The 22172-nt window shown below is 38.8% G+C and overlaps 1 protein-coding gene across 2 annotated transcripts in view; it reads left to right on the top strand.

The window, feature by feature from the left end:
• Egfr (epidermal growth factor receptor) overlaps positions 1-22172 on the top strand; it is a 211121-nt gene that overhangs the window by 182427 nt on the left and 6522 nt on the right. For both annotated transcript variants that reach the window (XM_012296457.2, XM_003707991.3), the window contains 3 exons: positions 19553-19888; positions 20364-20748; positions 21427-22103. In XM_012296457.2, coding sequence (XP_012151847.1) covers positions 19553-19888; positions 20364-20748; positions 21427-22103 — 1398 coding nt within the window. The remainder of the gene's footprint in view (positions 1-19552; positions 19889-20363; positions 20749-21426; positions 22104-22172) is intronic.

The following is a 22172-nucleotide window of genomic DNA, read 5'->3' as shown; positions in this document are numbered from 1 at the left end:
CCATATGTCACTCACTCAGTAAACATTACATTCTCAGCCACACATTACATTTCTATATTAAAGAAACATATCACTCTTCATTTCAGAATAATTCTGAAATATAGGTAATTATGACCATAACCTCTACCTAGTTACGTGAATGTCTTATTTCCCCAGAGATCGTTAAGAGAGCAACGGAACACTACACCCGGTTGACAGAATTAGTTAATTGAATCGCCACGCCATATTCGCGGGGACACGCGTGTCCATCGCGCGAGACAAGCTTGTAAAATCGATTCAATTAAAGCTGGACTCCGTGTAACAGACGTGGCTAGCCTTATTAATCATTTTCACCGAATGCGTTTCGCAATTTGCCCGGGGAGGTAAACGGCACGGTTGTGGACAGCTACGAGAGATGGTAACAGGTGGTTTAACTCAGCTGCGTATAATAATGGATGAAATTTGCTCGTTGGTTACGCGTCGCAAGGCTCGTTTTTCTTCTGTGATTTTTAAAATGAATTCAGGAAATAGGAAAATTAATAACAATCATTCATTGTCAACTGTTTAGATACAAGATTTATTTTTCATCGACTTCATTCTCTTTGATGGAATGATACATCGAAAATGCAACAATAATTTTTCTTTCAATTTCTACTTCTTTATATTTTTTTTATTTATGTATTAAATATTGATTGTTTTCTTCAAAATCAAAGATGATGTACTTTACTTGTTAAATTTGCTTGATGAAGTATTTTATGAATTATTCCACTTGATCAGCTAATTTTATGATACATCTCAATATCTTATTGTTCAAAGTTATGCAAAGAATTGTTTTCCATAAAACAGAAATATGCAGCTCAAAAGATAGATAAAAGTACATGCCTCACCTGCTTCCACACAAATTTAATTGCAGCTGCCATATTTGCCAATACCGATAAATACCTGTCAGCGTTATACCGCACAGGCAACACGTAGTCTCGTAAAGTTAGACGCGTTTATAAGACAGTTCTTTTATCCCGCAGTCCCAGGGATGTTGTCCGTATCCATTTTCTTGCTCAATCTCTTTACGACTCTCCTCGATTTGCGATCGATGAAAAAAAAATCCACCCACTCTCCCTAACCGATATCCACCCACATTTCGTTCCTAGACCTGTCGGTGCCTAGCGAGAGACTGCCGTTCGCTATCCATCAAGTAACCTGGCAACCGAGGTGTCGGTTTGACTTTTCGAACGACCCACCTTTTGACCCGACCAGGGATCTATTATTCGGCTCCAGGGAAGATCGCGGCGGAACGAGCACGAATATTCTGGGATGGGAACGATGGATCATTTCGCACCGGTGAATCGTTCGGCTTATCTTCTCAAGATCCGTTCAATAGCCCGTTCCGTTGATGTTCGTATCGAAGGACGATTGTTCTATTGTTAAGCTGGAAGCTCCTGAACTGCCGCTGCGAATGCTACTCATGAGGTGCAGCCGGGACGATTTAATGCTTCGACGAGTTTTGAGTATGCGTTATTGAATTTTGCGATGACTTTGTCAGTATAGTTTGACGTGGAAAAGTTCGCGATGTTCTCATATGTTTCATACGTTGTTTCATGTGTTGTCACGTGTTAATGACTTGTGTGTTAATACCTCATTAGTGTCTCGTATGTTGGGGTCTCATGTGTAGGTGTTACATATGTATCTCGTATGTTGGTATCTCATGTGTTAATGTTTCATATGGTATGTTGGCGTCTCATATGTTGATATGCCATCTTGGTATTTCATGTGTTAGTATCTCACATATTGGTATCTCATATGTACTTACTTCATAGGATAGTAGTATGGTAGATTCATATGGTAGTATGTTGATGTTTCATGTGTTACTATCTCAAATTTTGATATTTTATATATTAATATCACATGTGTTGCTATCTCATATGTAGGTTTCTCATATGTTTGTATCTCATGTTCATATCCCATATGTTGATGTCTCATACGTTAATATGTCATGTATTATTAGTGTCTCATATGTTGATGTTTCGTATATTAATGTCTCATATATAAATATTTCATACGTTGATATCACATATGTTGGGTTCTCATATGTTCATATCCCATATGTGATGTCTCATATGTTGATATGTCATGTGTTACTATCTTATATATTAATGTTTCATATATTAATGTCTCATGTATTAATATCTCATATGTTGATATGTCATGTGTTACTATCTCATATGTTGATGTCTCATATATTAATACCTCATACGTTGATATCACATATGTTAGATTCTCATATGTTCATATCCCACATATTAATATCTCATATGTTGATATATCATGTATCAATATACACACGTTCATGTTCCATATAAAATCTGAAATTTACACAAGCATCCAACAAAAGTGTCACCAAACTTATTTCCACAAAATTGCACCAACAGCTACACAAAAATGAACAAAACAACGTACACTAATATCCACCAGAAATGGTAGCAGAACAAAAGTATTTGTGCAATGTTGCACGACAGTCGACGATTTTTGTAGATACTCCCATTTTTAAGAAAACGTAGAATCATCTTGGGAAAGTGGTGAAGCACACGTGGGAAATCGACTTTCTTGCCCGAACACGAACGCCATTTATATCAATCTCGTGTTCTTGCCAACGATATCCACCCTATGGTCGGGGACTTTAATTGCTCTGTAATCACCTGTGTCGTTGAAATCCGCCGCTTGCATTCCGACACTAGCGAATCGTACACACGACAAGGTCGACAAATGTCCTCGAGGATGGAAACGGAATTCCAGGCACCGGGTTTGCATTCAGACTTGAACTTTCAAGAACTCACACGATGCAGGGTGCTGTTTCTTGCGACCCTTCGCCTGGTTGCGTTTATCCTACACGAAAAACGGAATTTCTGACAAATTATTGCATTTTTACCTCTTGCTTGGTGACTGTAATAGCTGGAGAGGACGACTAAAAAATTGTTATTTATTTATTATTCTTTTATACACAATGTTTGTTAAAGCAAGAAATACTAAGGGAGACCCTTTGAATCAATCTTTTGAAGATCTTAAAAATATATTCATTTTTTTAAGCAGTTATTTATTTGTACTCATTCGTTGAGGTGGGTGCTGAAGTACTGCGTGTCTAAAAATGCTATTACAAAAATAAAAACAACCAGAAAAAAATGACTCGATATTTTGAAATATTCATCATTTAATATTTGAGTACTTAAAATTATTTAAAAACTTGCTTGCTACTAAATAAATAATAAATAAATGTACTTGTAATCACAGCCTACAATCTCCCACATACTTCCAAAATAAAATACCAATCAAGAAAATAGTTACAGCAATAAATTAATGTAGCATATCATAGTTAACACTGAAGCGTATTCGATACGAGAATAAAGTGAAGAGACGATTGCATAAGCCCGTGTATGTTCCTCGCGTTAACAACGCAGAAACAGAGAGAACCTGTACGGAATGTAAATGCGGTTATCGATACCCTAACAATTACATCGATGCAGGGAAATCCATTTAAAAGTGCTATCGTAGAAACCGATCGCAAAATACTGTAAAGAAAGAAAGTACCAGTGGTAATCGAAACGATCATAAATCGAGAACAGCGGGAAGAAATCGAGAACGATTGTTGGAGTGTCGAGTTCGATGGATCGAACAATGGGCAGTGTACAGCGGGACGCTTTGCATGCTCCAAGCTAATTCGTCGTGCAACGAGCGAAACTGTTTGCAACGTTTCGAATCCTCTTCTATTCTGTTGCTTCGAATGCCTCTAACGAATCTGACCGTTTCTCGACTATGCAAACCCTCGATCGAATCTATTCTCGCGATTTATCGATAGCGCTGTAGGGGCTGTGTACACCTGGACTTCTGCTTTGCATGATTTGTTATTGAGAAACGATATAAATTCTTTGCTTCAATTTTTATTTAATACTAAGGTGTGCAATACTTACTCTGAAATTACAAATTAAGTTGGAAAATAAATATACATATGATAAAACATAAATTAATATATACTAATACATTATACATTGATCCTATACCTTCATGAAGATTAGCAAAAATTATAAAGAAATTGTCTTAATAAATTTTGTAAGTTGAAATGAAAAACTTGCAAAAGGGTCATTTGACCTTTTTAGTAGTTTTAATGTTAAACTGAACTTTAATTACTATTTTTATTATAAAATAATCATTTCAGTCGAAAATTGTTTCATTTTAAATATCTCATATGTAGATCTCAATTTTTATTCCCATGTAAAAAAAATGTAGATAAATTTTGCTTTGAGTTTAAATGATGAATGTGATCACTTTTTGCAAATTTCAAGTTTTAAATAACTAATGCGAATGCTACAAGTTATACAAGACTTTCGAAATCTGCAATTTAGTGCGCAACAAGCTAATATTTCAAGAAACCTAATATGAACATGTAATCGAATGGATTCATTAAATCTGAAAGTTCAGGCAGTCTATTAAAGATTTGTAAATGATCCAACTAGTACACTATACTCTTATAATGTTCTAAACCGTGCTTGTAACGCTGCAATTATCATCCCATCGCCAGGAAACAAATGTTCGAGGTGTGGGTGTTGGGTATTAGGAAGCATTTATCATTTAGCTTTCACATGAGATACCGTCTTGACAAATGATGTAAAACCGACGAAATCGTGGATCTTTGCAGTTAACGAATATACTGATGGTAAGTTTTTTTTTATGTAATTAATTTTCAAATTTACTTGTAAACTTGGTAATCGTTTTTAGAGTTTCAATTTGAAATTTAGAAATTTTTGTGAATTGGGAATTTGGAAATTTGGGAGTTAGAGGAGTTGGGAATTTGAAGATTTAGAAGTATAGAGATGAGGGAAAATTTGAGAATTTGGGAGATTTGGGATTTGGGAGATTTGGGATTTGGGAGATTTGGGATTTGGGAGATTTGGGATTTGGGAGATTTGGGATTTGGGAGATTTGGGATTTGGGAGATTTGGGATTTGGGAGATTTGGGATTTGGGAGATTTGGGATTTGGGAGATTTGGGATTTGGGAGATTTGGGATTTGGGAGATTTGGGATTTGGGAGATTTGGGATTTGGGAGATTTGGGATTTGGGAGATTTGGGATTTGGGAGATTTGGGATTTGGGAGATTTGGGATTTGGGAGATTTGGGATTTGGGAGATTTGGGATTTGGGAGATTTGGGATTTGGGAGATTTGGGATTTGGGAGATTTGGGATTTGGGAGATTTGGGATTTGGGAGATTTGGGATTCGGGAGATTTGGGATTCGGGAGATTTGGGATTCGGGAGATTTGGGATTCGGGAGATTTGGGATTCGGGAGATTTGGGATTCGGGAGATTTGGGATTCGGGAGATTTGGGATTCGGGAGATTTGGGATTCGGGAGATTTGGGATTCGGGAGATTTGGGATTTGGGAGATTTGAGATTTGGGAGATTTGAGATTTGGGAGATTTGGGAATTCGGGGATGTGAGAATTTGGAAATTTGGGAATTTGGGGATGTGGAAATTCGGGGATATGAAAATTTGGAAATTTGGGAATTTGGGGATATGAGAATTCGGGGATGTTGGAATTCGAGGATATGAGAATTTGGAAATTTGGGAATTCTGGGATGTGAGAATTTGGAAACTTGGGAATTTGGGGATATGGGAATTCGAGAATGTGAGAATTTGGAAATTTGGGAATTTGGAGATGTGGAAATTCGGGGATGTGGGAATTCGGGGATGTGAGAATTTGGGGATGTGAGAATTTGGAAATTTGGGAATTTGGGGATGTGAGAATTTGGAAATGTTGGAATTTGGAAATTTAGAAATTTAAAAATTTGGAAATTTGGGAATTCAATTTACTTCAAATATACCTCAAACCAAAAGAACCTATACCCTTTCATACTCATCGATCTCCGACTTTAAACTATATCAATCAATCAGCTTTCGATCCTAACTCATTACAACAAATCTCGAGCAAAATCGAACGTACGCCCACATACATGCACAAGAACGAGGATTATCGATCGAGTGTTTCGAAAAACGACGAAGCACCTTTCGAGATACGGAAGATATCTCGAATAAACTGGACTGGATTCCCACGAGCTGTGGAAATTAACATGTGTTGCTTGCATCGCGATCCATGGCGCCTGAATCGATTCCGAGTTAATGTACGTCGGAATCTCTGACTGTTGTGTTTTTCTTCCTGCTTCCTTGTTTCTTTCGACGGAAAGAGAGAAATGCTCTGAAGGAAGATGTACGTCTCTTCGAGGGTGGTCGTCGACCGATTTGCGATTCTCGCGATAGATCGATCGCGTTCTGGATCTATCGCTGTTCCTTTGTAAACGCCTCCTTAATACGATCCGTGTTAAATGTCGAACTGGATGAAGGAGCTGAGGACGTTCCAACAAGATTAATAAATATTCGAGTGCTTTATTTTAAAAAATATTCTGTTTAGAATTCACTGATGTACTAACATTAATAAATTTTGGAAAACGTTAGGTGTATAATTGAACAATACAAACTTTATATCATATTTGATATTTATTATTGAAAATTGTTATTCTTCAATTTTATGTATAAATTTTCATTGTTCATTTTTTTGTAAAAATTTTCATTATTCAATTTTTTGAAAAAATGTTCATTTTTATATTTTTATATACAAAGTGGTATGAATAATATCATATTCTTCTAATACTAAAGGTCCTGTGACAAAACCTAACCTCCAAACTGAACAGACTGATACAATTAATGATTGATTATAAATATAAGGTACTTGTTAGGTGAAATTACTTTCGAAAATCTAAAAGAATCAACAATAAAACAAAGATCGCATCAGCACCGTTCGTCACGGCAATTAAAACATTACGACAAAAATGTACGAGCAGAGGTCGCGTTTTTCAAAAGATACGACCGGGTGAACGTGTCGAGTTGTCGTATCATTCGTGTCCATCTGGGGTACGGTGATTCCATAGGTATATAGGACCGCGACTAACTCGGATCTCAGCTTGGTCGTATATTAAAATCTCCCTTCGCATCGCAGCTGGCGAGACCACTCGAAAGGGAGAAAGAGATTGCTATCCGAGGCGCGAGTTATACCCCCGTGTTGACCATTGAACATCCGCGAGTTTGCCAATGAAATGATTTATGACTGGAAACTCATTTTACTGTCGATATATGCTGGACATAGGGTGAATTTTCATAAGTTCGTGATAGTTTTCATATTTTTGTATTAATATACTTTGTTGTAGTATGTCTACTAATATTTTGGTCTAAACTATGACGCACATAGTGCGTCATTTGTAAGAATACTAGTGCGTTATTTAATTATATTTTTTGTTCTTAAGAGGCAGTTAAAAAGATATCATTGATACAACTCTTCTAACTTCAGTAATTAAGGTTTGGTCTAAACTATGACGCACTTGGTGCGTCATTTGTAGGAATACTAGTGCGTAATTTAATTATATTATTTGTTCTTAAGAGGCAGTTAAAAAGATATCATTGATACAACTCTTCTAACTTCAGTAATTAAGGTCTGGTCTAAACTGTGACGCACATAGTGCGTCATTTGTAAGAATACTAGTGCGTTATTTTATTATATTTTTTGTTCTTAAGAGGCAGTTAAAGAGATATCATTGATACAATTCTTCTAACTTCAGTAATTAAGGTGTGGTCTAAACTGTGACGCACATAGTGCGTCATTTGTAAGAATACTAGTGCGTTATTTTATTATATTTTTTGTTCTTAAGAGGCAGTTAAAAAGATATCATTGATACAATTCTTCTAACTTTAGTAATTAAGGAAAACTTTCTACAACCCTGTTCAGGGCCATATAGTGAGACTGTACTGAATATGTGTATTTAACTGTGTATCATTGTATATGAAAATATCAAGTTACTCTCATAATATCAAGTTACTAGTACAAACTTAAATTTGCATACATACGTAATAATTATACTGTACAACATATTTATTTCACTCACATATAAAAATCACCTAAAGTTTGTTTAAATGTTCTACAAAATTTATTAGACGAAAAAGTTATATTATATAACAGACATTATTTTATATTTATCGAAAAAATTATTTCGACGGAAAATTATAAACAGTCCATCCACTATATCAAATTGCAAAGCACGTTTTATCGTCCATTCTTTCCGCCATTGATCGATAAGATCATGTCCGATGTTATAAATAAAAGTCGTTATAAATGTCTATGTTGAGGTTGCTACACCGTGTCTGAGCCATGATTTGTGAGTATTGTTTGAAGTTACAAAAGCTCGTGTCCGTTGCTGACGAAGCGAGCCGTATAACCCGTGCCGAAATAAAAGGCAGGATGCGATATAGAAAATAATTTATGTTTCTCGGATCGCAAAAATGGTCGAACCGTCAATGGAAACGCGATGTTTTTCAAGGATTCATAGAAGGCTGGACGCAACGACCTTGACCATAGTGGTTCATGCGGGATCTTCATGCATGACCTTCGACCATGAAACCGTGTCAGATATGTATCTGGTTCTATTGTTAACACCGGTCACCGTTTCAACACGTTGACCGCGGACTAGTTTGTCTTATCTGCTCTTTGTCTTTTGAACAGCGACAGAATGACATTCGAATTCGTTTGAACAAACTTGCACGGGTTATTTCTAAGTCGCGTACTTTTAACGGTTCAATGGTGTCATTTAAAAAACAAACAATGAATAAAACAACGGTTATCTACCGACGATCTGAATCGAGCTGTTTCAATTAACTGAGAACCAGACCGTGCTCTTGTTTCTTAAGAACGGAAATGAATAAAGCAATTAACCTTTCCCTTCATGAACGTTACACAGTTTTTCTGAGTCAGTTCATTTTCTACAAGTTTAACGCGCCGCTTTATTCACTTCATCCGAACGAAATTTACAAGTGGAGATTTTTATGAAGTTTAAAAATTAAATTATGAAATTTGAAAATTTAGTTATGAATTTAGTTATGAAGCTCAAACATTGATACCTACATTTATACCTACGAGTGTCACTTGTACATACATGGTACAATATTTCAATCTCTAAACTGAATATAAAATTAAAGAAAATATTAGGACACTTCTGAAATTCAAGAAACGTTAACCTATATTTTTTCATGTATCATAACATACGACCATCAAAAATAGTATCAAAGACAGCTGTAAATTATTAGAAATTTATGTTGAATCATATATAATAAAAAAAGTAAACTATTTGTTACAGTCATTTATTTTTTGAAAGCTTCAAAACTTGTCAGAAACTGCAGTTAAAAAGTGAGTCAACATATACACATGAATATTAATATCAGAAAGTGGTAACAAAAGTATTAATCAAAAATGCCTTTGATAATTCCGAACGTTAATACAACATAACCTCAACAACCTAACCTAACCTAAACATAATATCAACATAACCTCTTTTCCATCTAATAAGACATCCATTTTATCGAGACTCGCATCAACGAATTTCTTAATTTTCTAACGCATAAATAAATTTTCTAACTGCATAAAATAACGAAATGCAATAACAGAAACGACGAGTACGAGGAGCATCGGAGAGTTAATACCCTCCGAGAGGGCAAACGCAGCGAGTTCGCGTGCCCTCGACAGCAGTGAGGTTCGACTGGGCTGCTGAGGTTGTGAGGTGAGATGAGGATGAGAAAGATCGAGAAACAACCGACGGAATGGAAGAGGACGATGAAACGAGACGCGAAGAACGCTCGAGGCGTCGACGCGAGAGAGAGGCTGGAACAAAGCACATTCCACATGCCGTCGTTCGTTCCTTGTCCAGGTTGCCCTCCGTATTTCATTTCGATTCGTCGTTACTTCCTCGCCTCTGCCCTGACTGTATTAACGCGCACGAATGATGGATATGAGAGAACGAAGAAAATGACTCCTTTCGGAACGACAATTGCGCCAGGCGCGTCGGGCGAATTTAAATTTCCCGCCTCAAGTTTTTCATTTAATGGCTGACTATGCTATTTTATAATTCAAATCACTTCGTGCAAATCATTTCATTCAGTAAAATTGAACTTTTGTTTGTGTGTGTTGGTACTTACATCTTAAATATATCAAGTCTCTATTTACATACCTACATTTTTAATACAGCGTACATATAATAGTAATAGGTTCATGTTTCTATGCATTATACATTACATATACGCTGTCAAATGGTATAATAATGAAAAACAAATGGAGTTTTATGGAAATAAATGTTAATTTATGGTAGTATCCTTTGATTGGTTTAAATTCATTTACAAATCTGCTGTTTATATACATTTTTTAATTGCAAAATGGATTTGTTGTAAATTGTACTAAATGTGTGGACTATATATTATGCTATAACAAACAGTACAATTAATAAAAATTATTTAAATTATAATCGATAGCTAATTGAATTCAGTCAATTAGAACAAAATTTCTTATGTATTATATTTGCAAAAACTTTGTAGCAATTATTTTTTCGAACAATAAATATCCTACCTATTTAAAAAAAAATATACAACCATTTATTCCTTACACATGAAATAAAATTAAATCCAGACGATCGCAAGAAGTAGATCGACTTATATAACAATGTAAAAAATCACTTACGTAACCGATTATGAATGGAGTATATATTATGCGTCAAGTTTTTCTTCACGCTACACTAACCATACCATTAGGAACAATTTTCCTCTCCACTTGTGTACATTCTCTTCAATTTGTACCTATTATATTCGCACTGAATTTAAGAAAGGTAAAACGTATCGATTTCAGAAAGGATTTGTGCCTCGTAATTCGTGTAATTTACGTAATTTGAGACAACACGATGGCGAAACACTTACATATTGCATATTGTCTCTTTCTCATAAATTTCTATCAAGATTAATCTAAACGCGTGATAAGCGAGGGATTTATTATCTTATGCAAATAGAGAGAAAAGGAGAACCAAGTTATAGTGTAATTAATTTAAACTTTATATAAAATGAGATAGCGCGAAGTGTATGTTATTAGAATTATTGCAAACGAGATTCGAAGGCAGAGAACCGTGACGCTCAAAAGTCTACGGTGACTTTCAATAAACGATTGCGATCGACACAATCGAATTTCGAAAGAACATGAATTTAAATTGAATAACCATGTAAAATGCCAGGCTAAATGTTTTTATTTTTGACATAGATTACATTTGTTACTTTGGCCTGGGTTAGGCGCTAACATAGCTGAGGTAGTAAATTATAAGCTTTTTTAAGTTTGAAATATTTTGATCATAAATAAAATAACGAAAGTTCTGTATACATGTGTGCATACGTTATAGATATAAATGACAAGTAATTTATCTTCAATTTACGGATATCTTCAATTTTATTCTAGTGTTAATATAGCAAGTATATAGAAACGAGATTGCAGTTTGAAGAATCGCATTCGAGAGCACAATAATCGAATCGATCTACTGAATCTTCGAGATCGATGTTGCCCAACGTAACAAAACGGAGAATAAAGCACGATCTTCAGAAGAGAGATCTGTAGCTGCCCCGTAGGGAGCGAAGAGAAGCTTAACCGCAGACTCCAAAGCAATAAACCATAAAGCTATTAATGTTACGCCCTGGGTTGGTTATGCTACGGTTATAACCTACACGCACCATTTATACCATGCTACAAACGAAAAATTAGCAATTCCAGATCAGCGTCATGCTTACAAATTTGATCTACAAATTTTTAAGATTGCAGATTACAAGTTCTTAGGTTTTTGAGTGGGAAAATTTAGGTAAATTTTCAAGGTTTCAAATTCCAAATTTCAAGGGGTGGAAATTTAGGGACCTCCAAATTTTTTAAATTCTCAAATTCTCAGCTTGTCAGGTTCTCAAATTTAGAAATTTTCAAGTTTGCAACCTTTCAAGCTTCCAAAGTTATACGTGTTCACATGTAGAAATATAAAATTCCAAAAGTTGCAAATTTGCAAACTTCCAAGCTCCCAAAGTCACAAATCCCCAAATTTAAATATATAGAAATTACCACATGTGTAAACTTTCAAACTTCCAATCTTCCAAAATCACAAATTCCCAAATTAAAAAATATAGAAATCACCACATGTGCAAACTTTGAAACTTCCAATCTTCCAATGTTACAAATCCCCAAATTTAATAATACAGAAATCACCACATGTGCATACTTTCAAACTTCCAATCTTCCAAAATCACAATTCCTCAAACCACAATCCTCAGTACAAAAATTTTCAAAGCAAACTTTGCACATACAAAAATCTCTTCCTATCCAATATCATGGATTTTCTTCCGCTACTGTGACAAAACAGTAAAACTACACAGTTGTCCAACCTAACAGAAAAGCAATCCAGCAATAACTCAGCATAATCAAAATGACGAAGCGTTTCGTTCCCGCTACGTAGCGTGTTCGCCATAATTTTCCGCGTCGTTTTCGATCTGATCGATGTGCGTTCGCAGAAACAAGGGGAAAAAAGAAATCGGCAGAGATATAATGGCGGTTCATGCGCGAGGCGGATCGCGATCGGAAAAAAAGGGAATCGTCATTATGTGCGGCGAGAAGTGATGTGGTTGAATTCACGAGATAGTGACCGCGGGATATCACGAACCGGTTCCTTACTGGATCGTTCGATTTTCCTTATCACGGAACGAACAATCGGTGTGTTTGCTTTTCGAACAACCCTCGATAACTCGAGCGAGACAAAAGTTATTTGAATCGGGGAAGAACCTTGCGGTTGAAAATGCGGTTACCATGATCTTAGGACGTTATGGTATTCTCGGAAGTGACATTCGTTAAAAATGCAATATACGAAGATACCGTAATGGAGTTCAAAGTGCAGACGCTGGTAGAATTTCAGGACGCTATGGAATTTTCAGGACAATATATTGTAGGCAAATATTGAATGCTGCATTAGATAATATTGCTTCCTCATATTGGCTGCAACAGTTGGCACTATAAAACCTTCACGTGACGTTTGAAGATTTCCAGATTTATTTAAGAATAAACATTCATGAATCTGGAGAATTTTTTATTTAACAAATTTTTCAATATGAAGATCATATAACTTTTAAATCTGAAAACTTAAGAAAACTGACATATGTAATCTTAGAGCTGTTCAAAAAATATTCAAATTGATATTAAAACCTATTTGACCTATCAAGTTCAGTGAACCAAATTATTAAAATATATCTAAAAAGAATATGAATCTATGTTAAACTAAGATAGTACGTTGACCTCGTTAAATAGGAACTTAAATTCTGTAGCGTGCGCACTGACAGTTAAGCCCGTAACAGATTTATTATATCACCTGTTGAAAGCAGGACGTATCCTATAAATAATGTTACACAATATATGTATAACGTTACTCCGTAAGATTGGCTCGTTGGCCGTCCCGTGTTTACATCAGCAAAAACGTCCACCCTCGCCGAGCAGAACAAAACGGGCCTGTGTCCCTCCATTTTGCGTTGGTCCGTGGGCATCGAATAAAGAACCGCCACCGGCGCGCGCATTAATTCTCGCGTAACCGTGGCTTAAATAAAGCCGCAACAAAGCGTATAACCCTTTATCTAAGCCCTTAGGGTGGGATGTCAGGAGTCAGGGATCGTAACGCTTGCAGAGCCGTCAGAGGATGGCAAACTCGTGTTTACATCGTGACTTTTATTAGAGAATCAGTGTCTCGGTGTTCGATGCGGTACGACGAGCTTCAGCTCCGAGGTGGAAGGAGTCCATTGTTCCTCGGCGTTCGGCCTCTCGCCTGGACCGGTGTTCCTAAATTATTGTTTCCCCTTCGAGCTTCCAGGCCGGCCATCTCCTCCTCTCCGCTGTGTCTCTTCTCACCGGCGATTTTTTTCCCCGGGCCCGTCCGGATCCGCCTCGGAAGGAACCGGTGCCACGTCGGTTATTTTGCGCGTTTACGATACCCGGTCTTTATTTCGTCGGCGATCCTCCGAGGGCCGACACGAGCGGATCCAACACGATCGCCGAGGATCGTCCGGGGCCGGTGTGCGTATCGATGTTTACGAGGCGAAATAAACGACGGCGGCGGCGCCGCCACCGCTGCCATCGGCGTGCGGTTATTTCGTATTACTTTGGCCCTTTAACGGCGTCCTAAAGTGGCGCATAAAAATCGACGCGAGCCCTCCTAGAAGGTGGTCGCCGGACCCACGGCGAGCACACAACTCTTCGACCCACAAAAGAAGTCTCGCCGCGGGATTTCGATTTCGCGGCCGACGTTATTTCCCCTCGTCTCCTCTCTCCTCGCGGCCAGGATACTTCTCGAGCTTTTTGCCGACTCGGTTCACTCATTGGCGAGTCCACGTGGCGATGGCTTCTTCCGACGGCTTTACTCGCGGATCGTTCACGGCGATCCGACGGTTGATACATTATGCATCGAATTGATTCACTCGAGCTCGTTTGCGTGATTCGACATTTTTTTAGGGACGTCGTGAAACTCGTAAATGGCGGATCGAATCGAACGATGCGCTAATTTTAAGCGAATCGAGTTAACGATTTTTCAGATACTTTGGTTTAGGTGGATATTGGTAGATGTACTTAACTGTATCTAATCAGATGTATCTGGTTAAATGTATCTGATTAAATGTATCTGGTTAAATGTATCTGGTTAAATGTATCTGGTTAAATGTATCTGGTTAAATGTATCTGGTTAAATGTATCTGGTTAAATGTATCTGGTTAAATATATCTGGTTAAATGTATCTGGTTAGATGTATGCAGTTATATGTATCTGGTCAAACGTATGTCGTTACATGTATCTGGTTAAATGCATCTGGTTAGATGTATCTGGTTAGATATATCTGGTTACATGTATCTAGTTAGATGTATGTGGCTTCATGTATCTGGTTGAATGTATCTGGTTAGTCGTAACTAGTTACATGTACTTAGCTAGATGTGCATAGTTAGATGTATCTAGTCAGATATGTTAAGTTAGATGCACCTAGTTAGACGCATCTAGTCAGATATGTTTAGTTAGATATACCTAGTTGGATGTACCTAGTCAGATGTATTTAGTTGGATGTACCTAGTTGGATGTATCTAATTAAATGAATCTAGATGTATGTAGTCAAATGTACCCAGTTAGATGTACCTCGTTAGACGTATTCAGTTAAATATACGTAGTTAGGTGTATCTACTTAGATGTGTCTATTTGGATATATCTTAACTGATAAGATCGCATCTTGTAAGGTAGATGAATTTGCAGAATTATTTACACTAGTCACTAATTATAAATACACGCTCAGACACTTTATCAAACAGCATAAAGTTGTGATCGTCTTAATAAATTGCGATCAATAATTTGATTCCACAAAGCGTATCAGCCCAAACTTTCATATGTGGCGTTACCTATAATCAGAAGATTAAAATACTAACTTTAAATATGTTAAACATCAAATTCTAAATAAGCCTGAAGTTAAAGGCCCACACTAGGCGATCTAGCACCTAAACCAAGCAAACGTTCCTAGAATCCTGTGAATGATTAGGGAACGGGCGAATTCGCACCCGACCCCGTAATCGATATATCGCCATTGTCTTTCGGAAGCGTGCAGGCGTCGTAAATTTGGGAGAATTTTAATCCCGAGCAAGGGGGATAATTTTCGTAACCCCGTTGTCAAGGATAATTGCCATGTTTCTGCAGCCTTCGCATACCCCAAGGTCCCGAAATTCGCCAATGAATTTTGTAGCAGGCTTCGAAGGTAGAACGTGTTGCCCTAACCGACACTTCTGCTACAACTACCACTTTTCTCCCTTGTCTAAATGGCCCGTTCGGTTATCACGCGTTCTTCTTTCTTTTTACCCTGCCCGTAACTTTCCGTTTGATGGACCGCGTACCGGATGATGGCGGTTGCATCGTCTGTCTCGTAATTCAGTTACCTGCATTTACGTCCTGAAAGCTCGTTTTCGTCGTGTCTCGCCGGGTCCTTTGACACGTTTGCTGTAGCAGACTTTTACGAACTTTCGTGGGCTTTCGAAGTTACTTTAGATCAATCTATACATCATGAAATACAGTCAGAAGTTCTCAAACGGTATCGATTTTTGTGCTTCATTCAATTTCATGTCATTCGTTTGGAGATACAAGAGTTAAATTTTTAACGGAATTAATATTGAAAGATTATAGAATTAATTGGTATTTGTGTATTGAGAATAAAATATGTGTTGATAAATTGTCTTTAAATTATACTTAACGCAGAGAATTCATATCGTTCGCGGAAATCGAGCAGCCAGAGCTCGGAGCGCGAAGTGCAGGCGTTCAGAGTCGCTGAAAAATTTGTGGAAGAAACAAGGGAGAAGAAGAGGAGAACGGGATCGACGCGTCCCCAGAGGGTTCGAAACGAGTGCTCCTTATATTCCTGCTGCCGGTAGAATTTCCATCGTATGGCCGTTTTGCTCGTCACGGAGCAAAGTGGAACGAAGACGTGCGCGCGTCGAGCTGAATATAAAAGGGAAACAAACGGAGAGAGGAACGATTCTCTTGTAAAATAGCAAACGAACAGACGGACGGACGAGATGTCGAGAGATGTACGAGAGTTCAGAACGGTGGCGTTGCCTGAAAAGGAAACTGACGGCGCCTCCAGTTAGCGGAAGTCGCCCTTCGACTAGTTTTACACGCGGCCGCATCTCGTACGACCGGCATCGAGACCGGCAATAACGTTAACAGTATACGCGCGAACGTTGCTAATTAGCGCGCTGGCATGCGAATACCGAGAGATTTTCGAGGAAAACGACGACCCATCGACATACGTGAATTTATTCGCTGTACGACACGAGCTCGTTACGTTTGTAAATTGTTTCGAACGAAATTCCACGCGTGCTCGCAAGGAAAATGGCTCGTTTCATTAACCCTAACGTCATGTACCTTTCAAACACTTATTATTAACGTTTCGTTTATATTTTATAACTGCGATATTGCAGTGATTCACACTGTGAGGTATTTATATTTATTTTGCTGCTTTATTATTGGATCAGTCACTTTTCAGTTTATGATCAGAATTCTGTAACAAATTATATTCTGGTATTTTATAGTACGATGAGAATATTTCTTTTAGTATTTAATTATAAAAATTCGACTTTGGTTAAACGAATTTGAGTTTTACCGCCATATGAGCTCACATCTAGTTTAGATCAACATGGCGGTTTTCTTTCCACTTCCTTGAAAGTCACTGCGGTACCTCTCCCTGGGACGCCATAGTACAGCTTAGAAACTACTGAAATCGTTCAATAATTTACGTTGACCAACACCTGATAATATTACCTAATAAGCAAATAAGATTAAAGAGTATCCATTAGGAGTTATTGCAACTTAACTCTCCCTAAAGATGTCACTATCTCACCCATTCCCAAAATGCAACTCCTCTCCCTTGCATACACAACATACAGTACAGCGTGTATATTTCATCCATCATGTATAGACACATGCATCCCCGAGTATGCCGAATGCCAGCAATAATTTAATAACCTTAATAACCTTTTTGCGATGGGGCTAAAACGTGGCTGCTGACATCGCCGTCGAAAGTCAGGTCCCGCGTTTCCCGCGCAAAAACCGCGGCAGTTTCTTATCTTCGACAACGATTAGGACATTAATCTTCCGAGGAGGACCCGTAGGAAACGCAGCGGAGGGATCGTGTAGGTTACATCGGTCGACGAGAATCCCGGAGCGATGCAGATCCACGGTCGATCCGCATTCCCGAAGTTCGTGGCGCCGTGGTCCACGTTCTGCATTCGTCTTCGAAGGGTCGCAGCATCTGCTTGCTACAAAATACCAGGGCCCGGTTTCTCCGTTCGAACACTTCTTCCCGGGGTCTCCCTTCTCCCTACCCGATGACGCACCCGTACTTCTTCTGCGTCCTTCTCCCGCAAGAAGGTTGTTGCGCAATTATTTTCGCATGATTCCGATCGCAGGGTCAGATTAAGACCGCCCTTTCGGCGGCCGAACGAACGGCAGATCGGAACGCATCCCCGCGTTCGTTTGCGATCCGCGTTACGCAGCAAAACCAAATTCCGAAAGACGGGGTCGGTACGTGCGACTATGCGCCGCGACGCGGGCGACGACGCAGTTAGGGACGCAGCGTCCTGCTGGAACGAAGATGTAAACAGATGAAGAAGTCCAGAAGAGAGGACGGGCCGATCGCGGACGTCTGTCGATCATCAACTATGCTTTTTGCCCGGGGCGTGACTCGCCTTGAACGACTGTCGATCGATGTTCCGGTTATTAGCGGACTTATGAATGATATTGCTGGGATATTGGCTACCTGATGGTGCGAATGATTATTGAGGCTGTTCAAGTTTTTTTGGAAACCAGCGAAATATTTCATTTCTCCTTTATTAACTTATTAAGTATGGGATGCTGGAGGTCATGGAATTTATGGCTAGACTTTGAGGCATTCGAGGATTTTTGTATATCATCTTCATTAGAGATCACTGCACTTGGTATGCTGCGCAGAGTCTCAAGTATCAAGCACACTAGTCTTCTCTAGGAAGAAAGGTCATCGTTCAGCAACTCCTCCAGTGTCCAAATATTCTTACCCACTCATTACACTCTTGCTTTGGATTAAATTACATACGTCAAATATTTAGTCAGTATTCAAAGTTCCATATTTAATCTTCCCTATCGACGTCAGCTGTGACCCAGAACAGCTTCAGCCAGTAACAAACTGTGTCACACTCATTAAAAATATTAATATTATTAATAATGCGGAGTCTCGTATGGCCCTGAATGATCTAGAACATTGATATTGCGAACGGGGTAGGTGTATCGTGGATTTGTAAAGATTTACCAGCAGGTATTTCGATGTACGAGGTCCATGAAACGTGGTTACACAACAAAGTTGGGCGCGTGCGTTCTCGTGTTATGGAAGTGGTTCGCCCACCGGCACGGCACGCTTTCAAAGCTTAGAAAGCTATCTATAGATCAGAGAAGCGCTTTCGACGATGTGGGTGGCGACCTCAGCCCGTTCCACTTGGTGATTCTATGAGCAGAGAGGGTCGTCGACGCACGGAAGTCGCGCGACCGGTCTCTGTATCTCAGTCTGTTACAAAACGTCACTGAAACGGGATCAACAGTCCTGTCACGCTGAAAACATGTAAACTTTATTACGCTTTGCGTTTATGTCGCATCCGGACAATCACGTTTAATCACCCTTAGACCTGTATTTCGCAAACGTGCATTTATCGTTCAACCACTTGCGACTTTAGCATGGAACGTTTTTAGTAAACATCTAAATAACTTCGTATGATATTTTGGTTTTTGATTTAAAATTTTTATGAACTACTGATTTTTTGAGAGGTACATTTAGTCATAGGTCAAGCCCAAACCTCGGTTAAACCCTAATCAATTATATAGTTAGGTTATTTCTATTTCATATGATGAAGTAGACTGAATTGACGAAGAAGGTTTCTTCCTTAACATTGCAACAATTTTCATAAATTACTAACGTAAAGAGCAGAAGCCTTTAACTTCATACAAAGGTGCGCAAGAATATACTGTAACCACAACTTGAACTGAAGATTTTAAATAATTTGGTACAATACATTATTCCCTTTTAAATTTTGTATTAAATTCTTGTTTTTTCTTGTTCGCAGTTTGTATCGGAACCAATGGCCGCCTCTCCGTTCCGTCCAACAAGCAACATCACTACCGGAATCTTCGAGACCGGTACACCAACTGTACTTATGTCGACGGCAACCTGGAGATCACATGGCTCCAGAACGAGACATTCGACCTCAGTTTCCTCCAGTACATTCGCGAAGTCACCGGCTACGTGCTCATCAGCCACGTGGACGTCAAAAAGATCGTTCTGCCGCGATTGCAGATCATACGCGGCAGAACGCTTTTCAAGCTCAATATCCACGACGATGAGTTCGCTTTGTTCGTTACGATGTGTCAGATGCAGAACCTGGAGATGCCGGCCCTCAGGGGTAAGTATTACAATCTCCTTTATTAAACTTTTGTGTACATTCTCGGTTAGATTCAAAATTTTGTTGAAATAGCTGCTTGATAATTTCGCGCTTTCGGGGCTTAGAGACGAAGCTCCAAAGTTTGTATATTATAATATACAAGTTCTGAGGTATCGAGCATCAATGTTGCACAGAAGAAAGGTGTTTAACTTTAACTTCATATTGTTTCATAAAATTTAGTCAAAATATAGTTGAGGAAGATTTTGATATATATTTCATGACAACGGGAGAAACAGATAGCTTCGATATTTGTAGATAAAATCATCATTATCAACTAAATGTATTCTACAGTTTAAATTTAATTCCTATCTCATTGAATGTTGCACTATATCTCCAGGCATTGTTCTGCCAATGTACGAGTCTTTCAGCGCAACAATGTAAAACGATACTCAAGGAGTTCACCTCGGTTTAACCGACTGTTGCACGTCGTTTGCAGATATCCTCAACGGCAGCGTGGGCATGTACAACAACTACAACCTGTGCCACATCCGCACGATCAACTGGGACGAAATAATCACCAGCCAAACAGCCACGTACATTTACGTGTACAATTTCACATCGCCGGAACGCGTTTGCCCGCCCTGCGATAAGAGCTGCGAGCAAGGCTGCTGGGGCGAGGGGCCCGAGAATTGTCAGAAATATTCCAAGACGAACTGTTCACCGCAATGTTGGCAGGGCAGGTGCTTCGGACCCAATCCACGGGAGTGTTGCCATCTTTTTTGCGCCGGCGGCTGTACGGGGCCGAAACAGAGCGACTGTATCGCATGTAAAAACTTCTTCGACGACGGTGTGTGCACGCAGGAATGCCCGCCCATGCAAAAGTAAGTAGATCAGCCGCATCATTAACGACTCGCATCTTCTTCTCCGGGATAAAGCAAATGCCGATTCGCATTTGCTCCTTAATTAACGACCGATCAACGCGTAATTAACTTTAATTATTCATAACCTCCAACTTCGATACCTTGTAACGATTTTGTAAAATCAATATTGTCAACCTTAATGTATACACTGAATTTTTAAATTAATTTCTATATCAAAAATTTTAGTCACAAGTCAGTATTAACAGAGATCAAAGTCACCAAAGTTTTTGGTACTTTAAATTGTTATTGAATTATGAAAATTATTTTTGTCTTGTCTTCAAAATTTTTAATCCAGTTGAATATTTAATATTAACCTAACATCTAAAATTTCTAACAGACTGTTATATAAATTACTGATTTTTAAAAGTCTGTCAGAAGTGCAGCCTAGTAGCTTCAGATTTATCTCGATCAAAAAAACAAGAATGTAAATTATTATCACAATAATCTGATCATAAACTGAATACTTTGCCCTATAAACTGCCCCATCAAGTCTCCAAAAAAGCGTAAGACCGTTTTACACCGGTAACCTTATTGTCCATAAATCTTCCCTACTTCACTAGCGCCGATTTTCCGGTTGTAAGTTCGGATCCCGCTCAAAGTTTACGAGCCGGCATTAAAAGAGGACGACGTACGTTTCAGGTACAATCCAACGACGTACTCGTGGGAGGCTAATCCCGACGGGAAGTATGCGTATGGTGCAACCTGCGTGAGAAGGTGTCCCGAACACCTTCTGAAAGACAACGGTGCTTGCGTAAGATCCTGTCCGCCGAAGAAGAAAGCTTTGAACGGGGAATGCGTACCTTGCGACGGTCCTTGCCCGAAAACTTGCAAGGGCGTCGAGAAGGTTCATTCGGGCAACATCGACAGCTTCAAGGATTGCACTATCATCGAGGGTTCGATCACCATCTTGGATCAAAGCTTTCAAGGTTTCCAGCACGTCTATCCGAACTTTAGTTTCGGTAAACGGTACGAGAAAATGCATCCCGATAAGTTGGAGGTGTTCAGCACGTTGAAGGAGATCACCGGGTTCCTGAACATCCAAGGGGACCACAAGGACTTCAAGAACTTGTCGTACTTTAGGAACTTGGAAGTGATAGGCGGAAGAACACTGACCGAGTATTTTGCATCGTTGTATATCGTGAAAACGTCGTTGGTCTCGTTCGGACTGAGCTCTCTGAAGAAAATCTATTCTGGATCGATAGCCATTTTGGAGAACAAGAATTTGTGTTACGCTCAGAGCATCAATTGGACTAGAATCAAAAAATCGTCGGAACATGAGAGTCTGCTGTCGAATAATCGGAATGAAAGCGAATGCAGTAAGTATCTGTCAAATGAGCACAATTGGTACTTTAGTATACTGGATATTTTGAGTAGTGTGATTTGTA

The sequence above is a fragment of the Megachile rotundata genome, chromosome 5, assembly GCF_050947335.1.
Source record: "Megachile rotundata isolate GNS110a chromosome 5, iyMegRotu1, whole genome shotgun sequence".
In the NCBI taxonomy this organism is placed as follows: domain Eukaryota; kingdom Metazoa; phylum Arthropoda; class Insecta; order Hymenoptera; family Megachilidae; genus Megachile; species Megachile rotundata.
The sequence above is the reverse complement of the archived record's forward strand: the minus strand, read 5'-3'. Positions and strand labels throughout refer to the sequence as shown.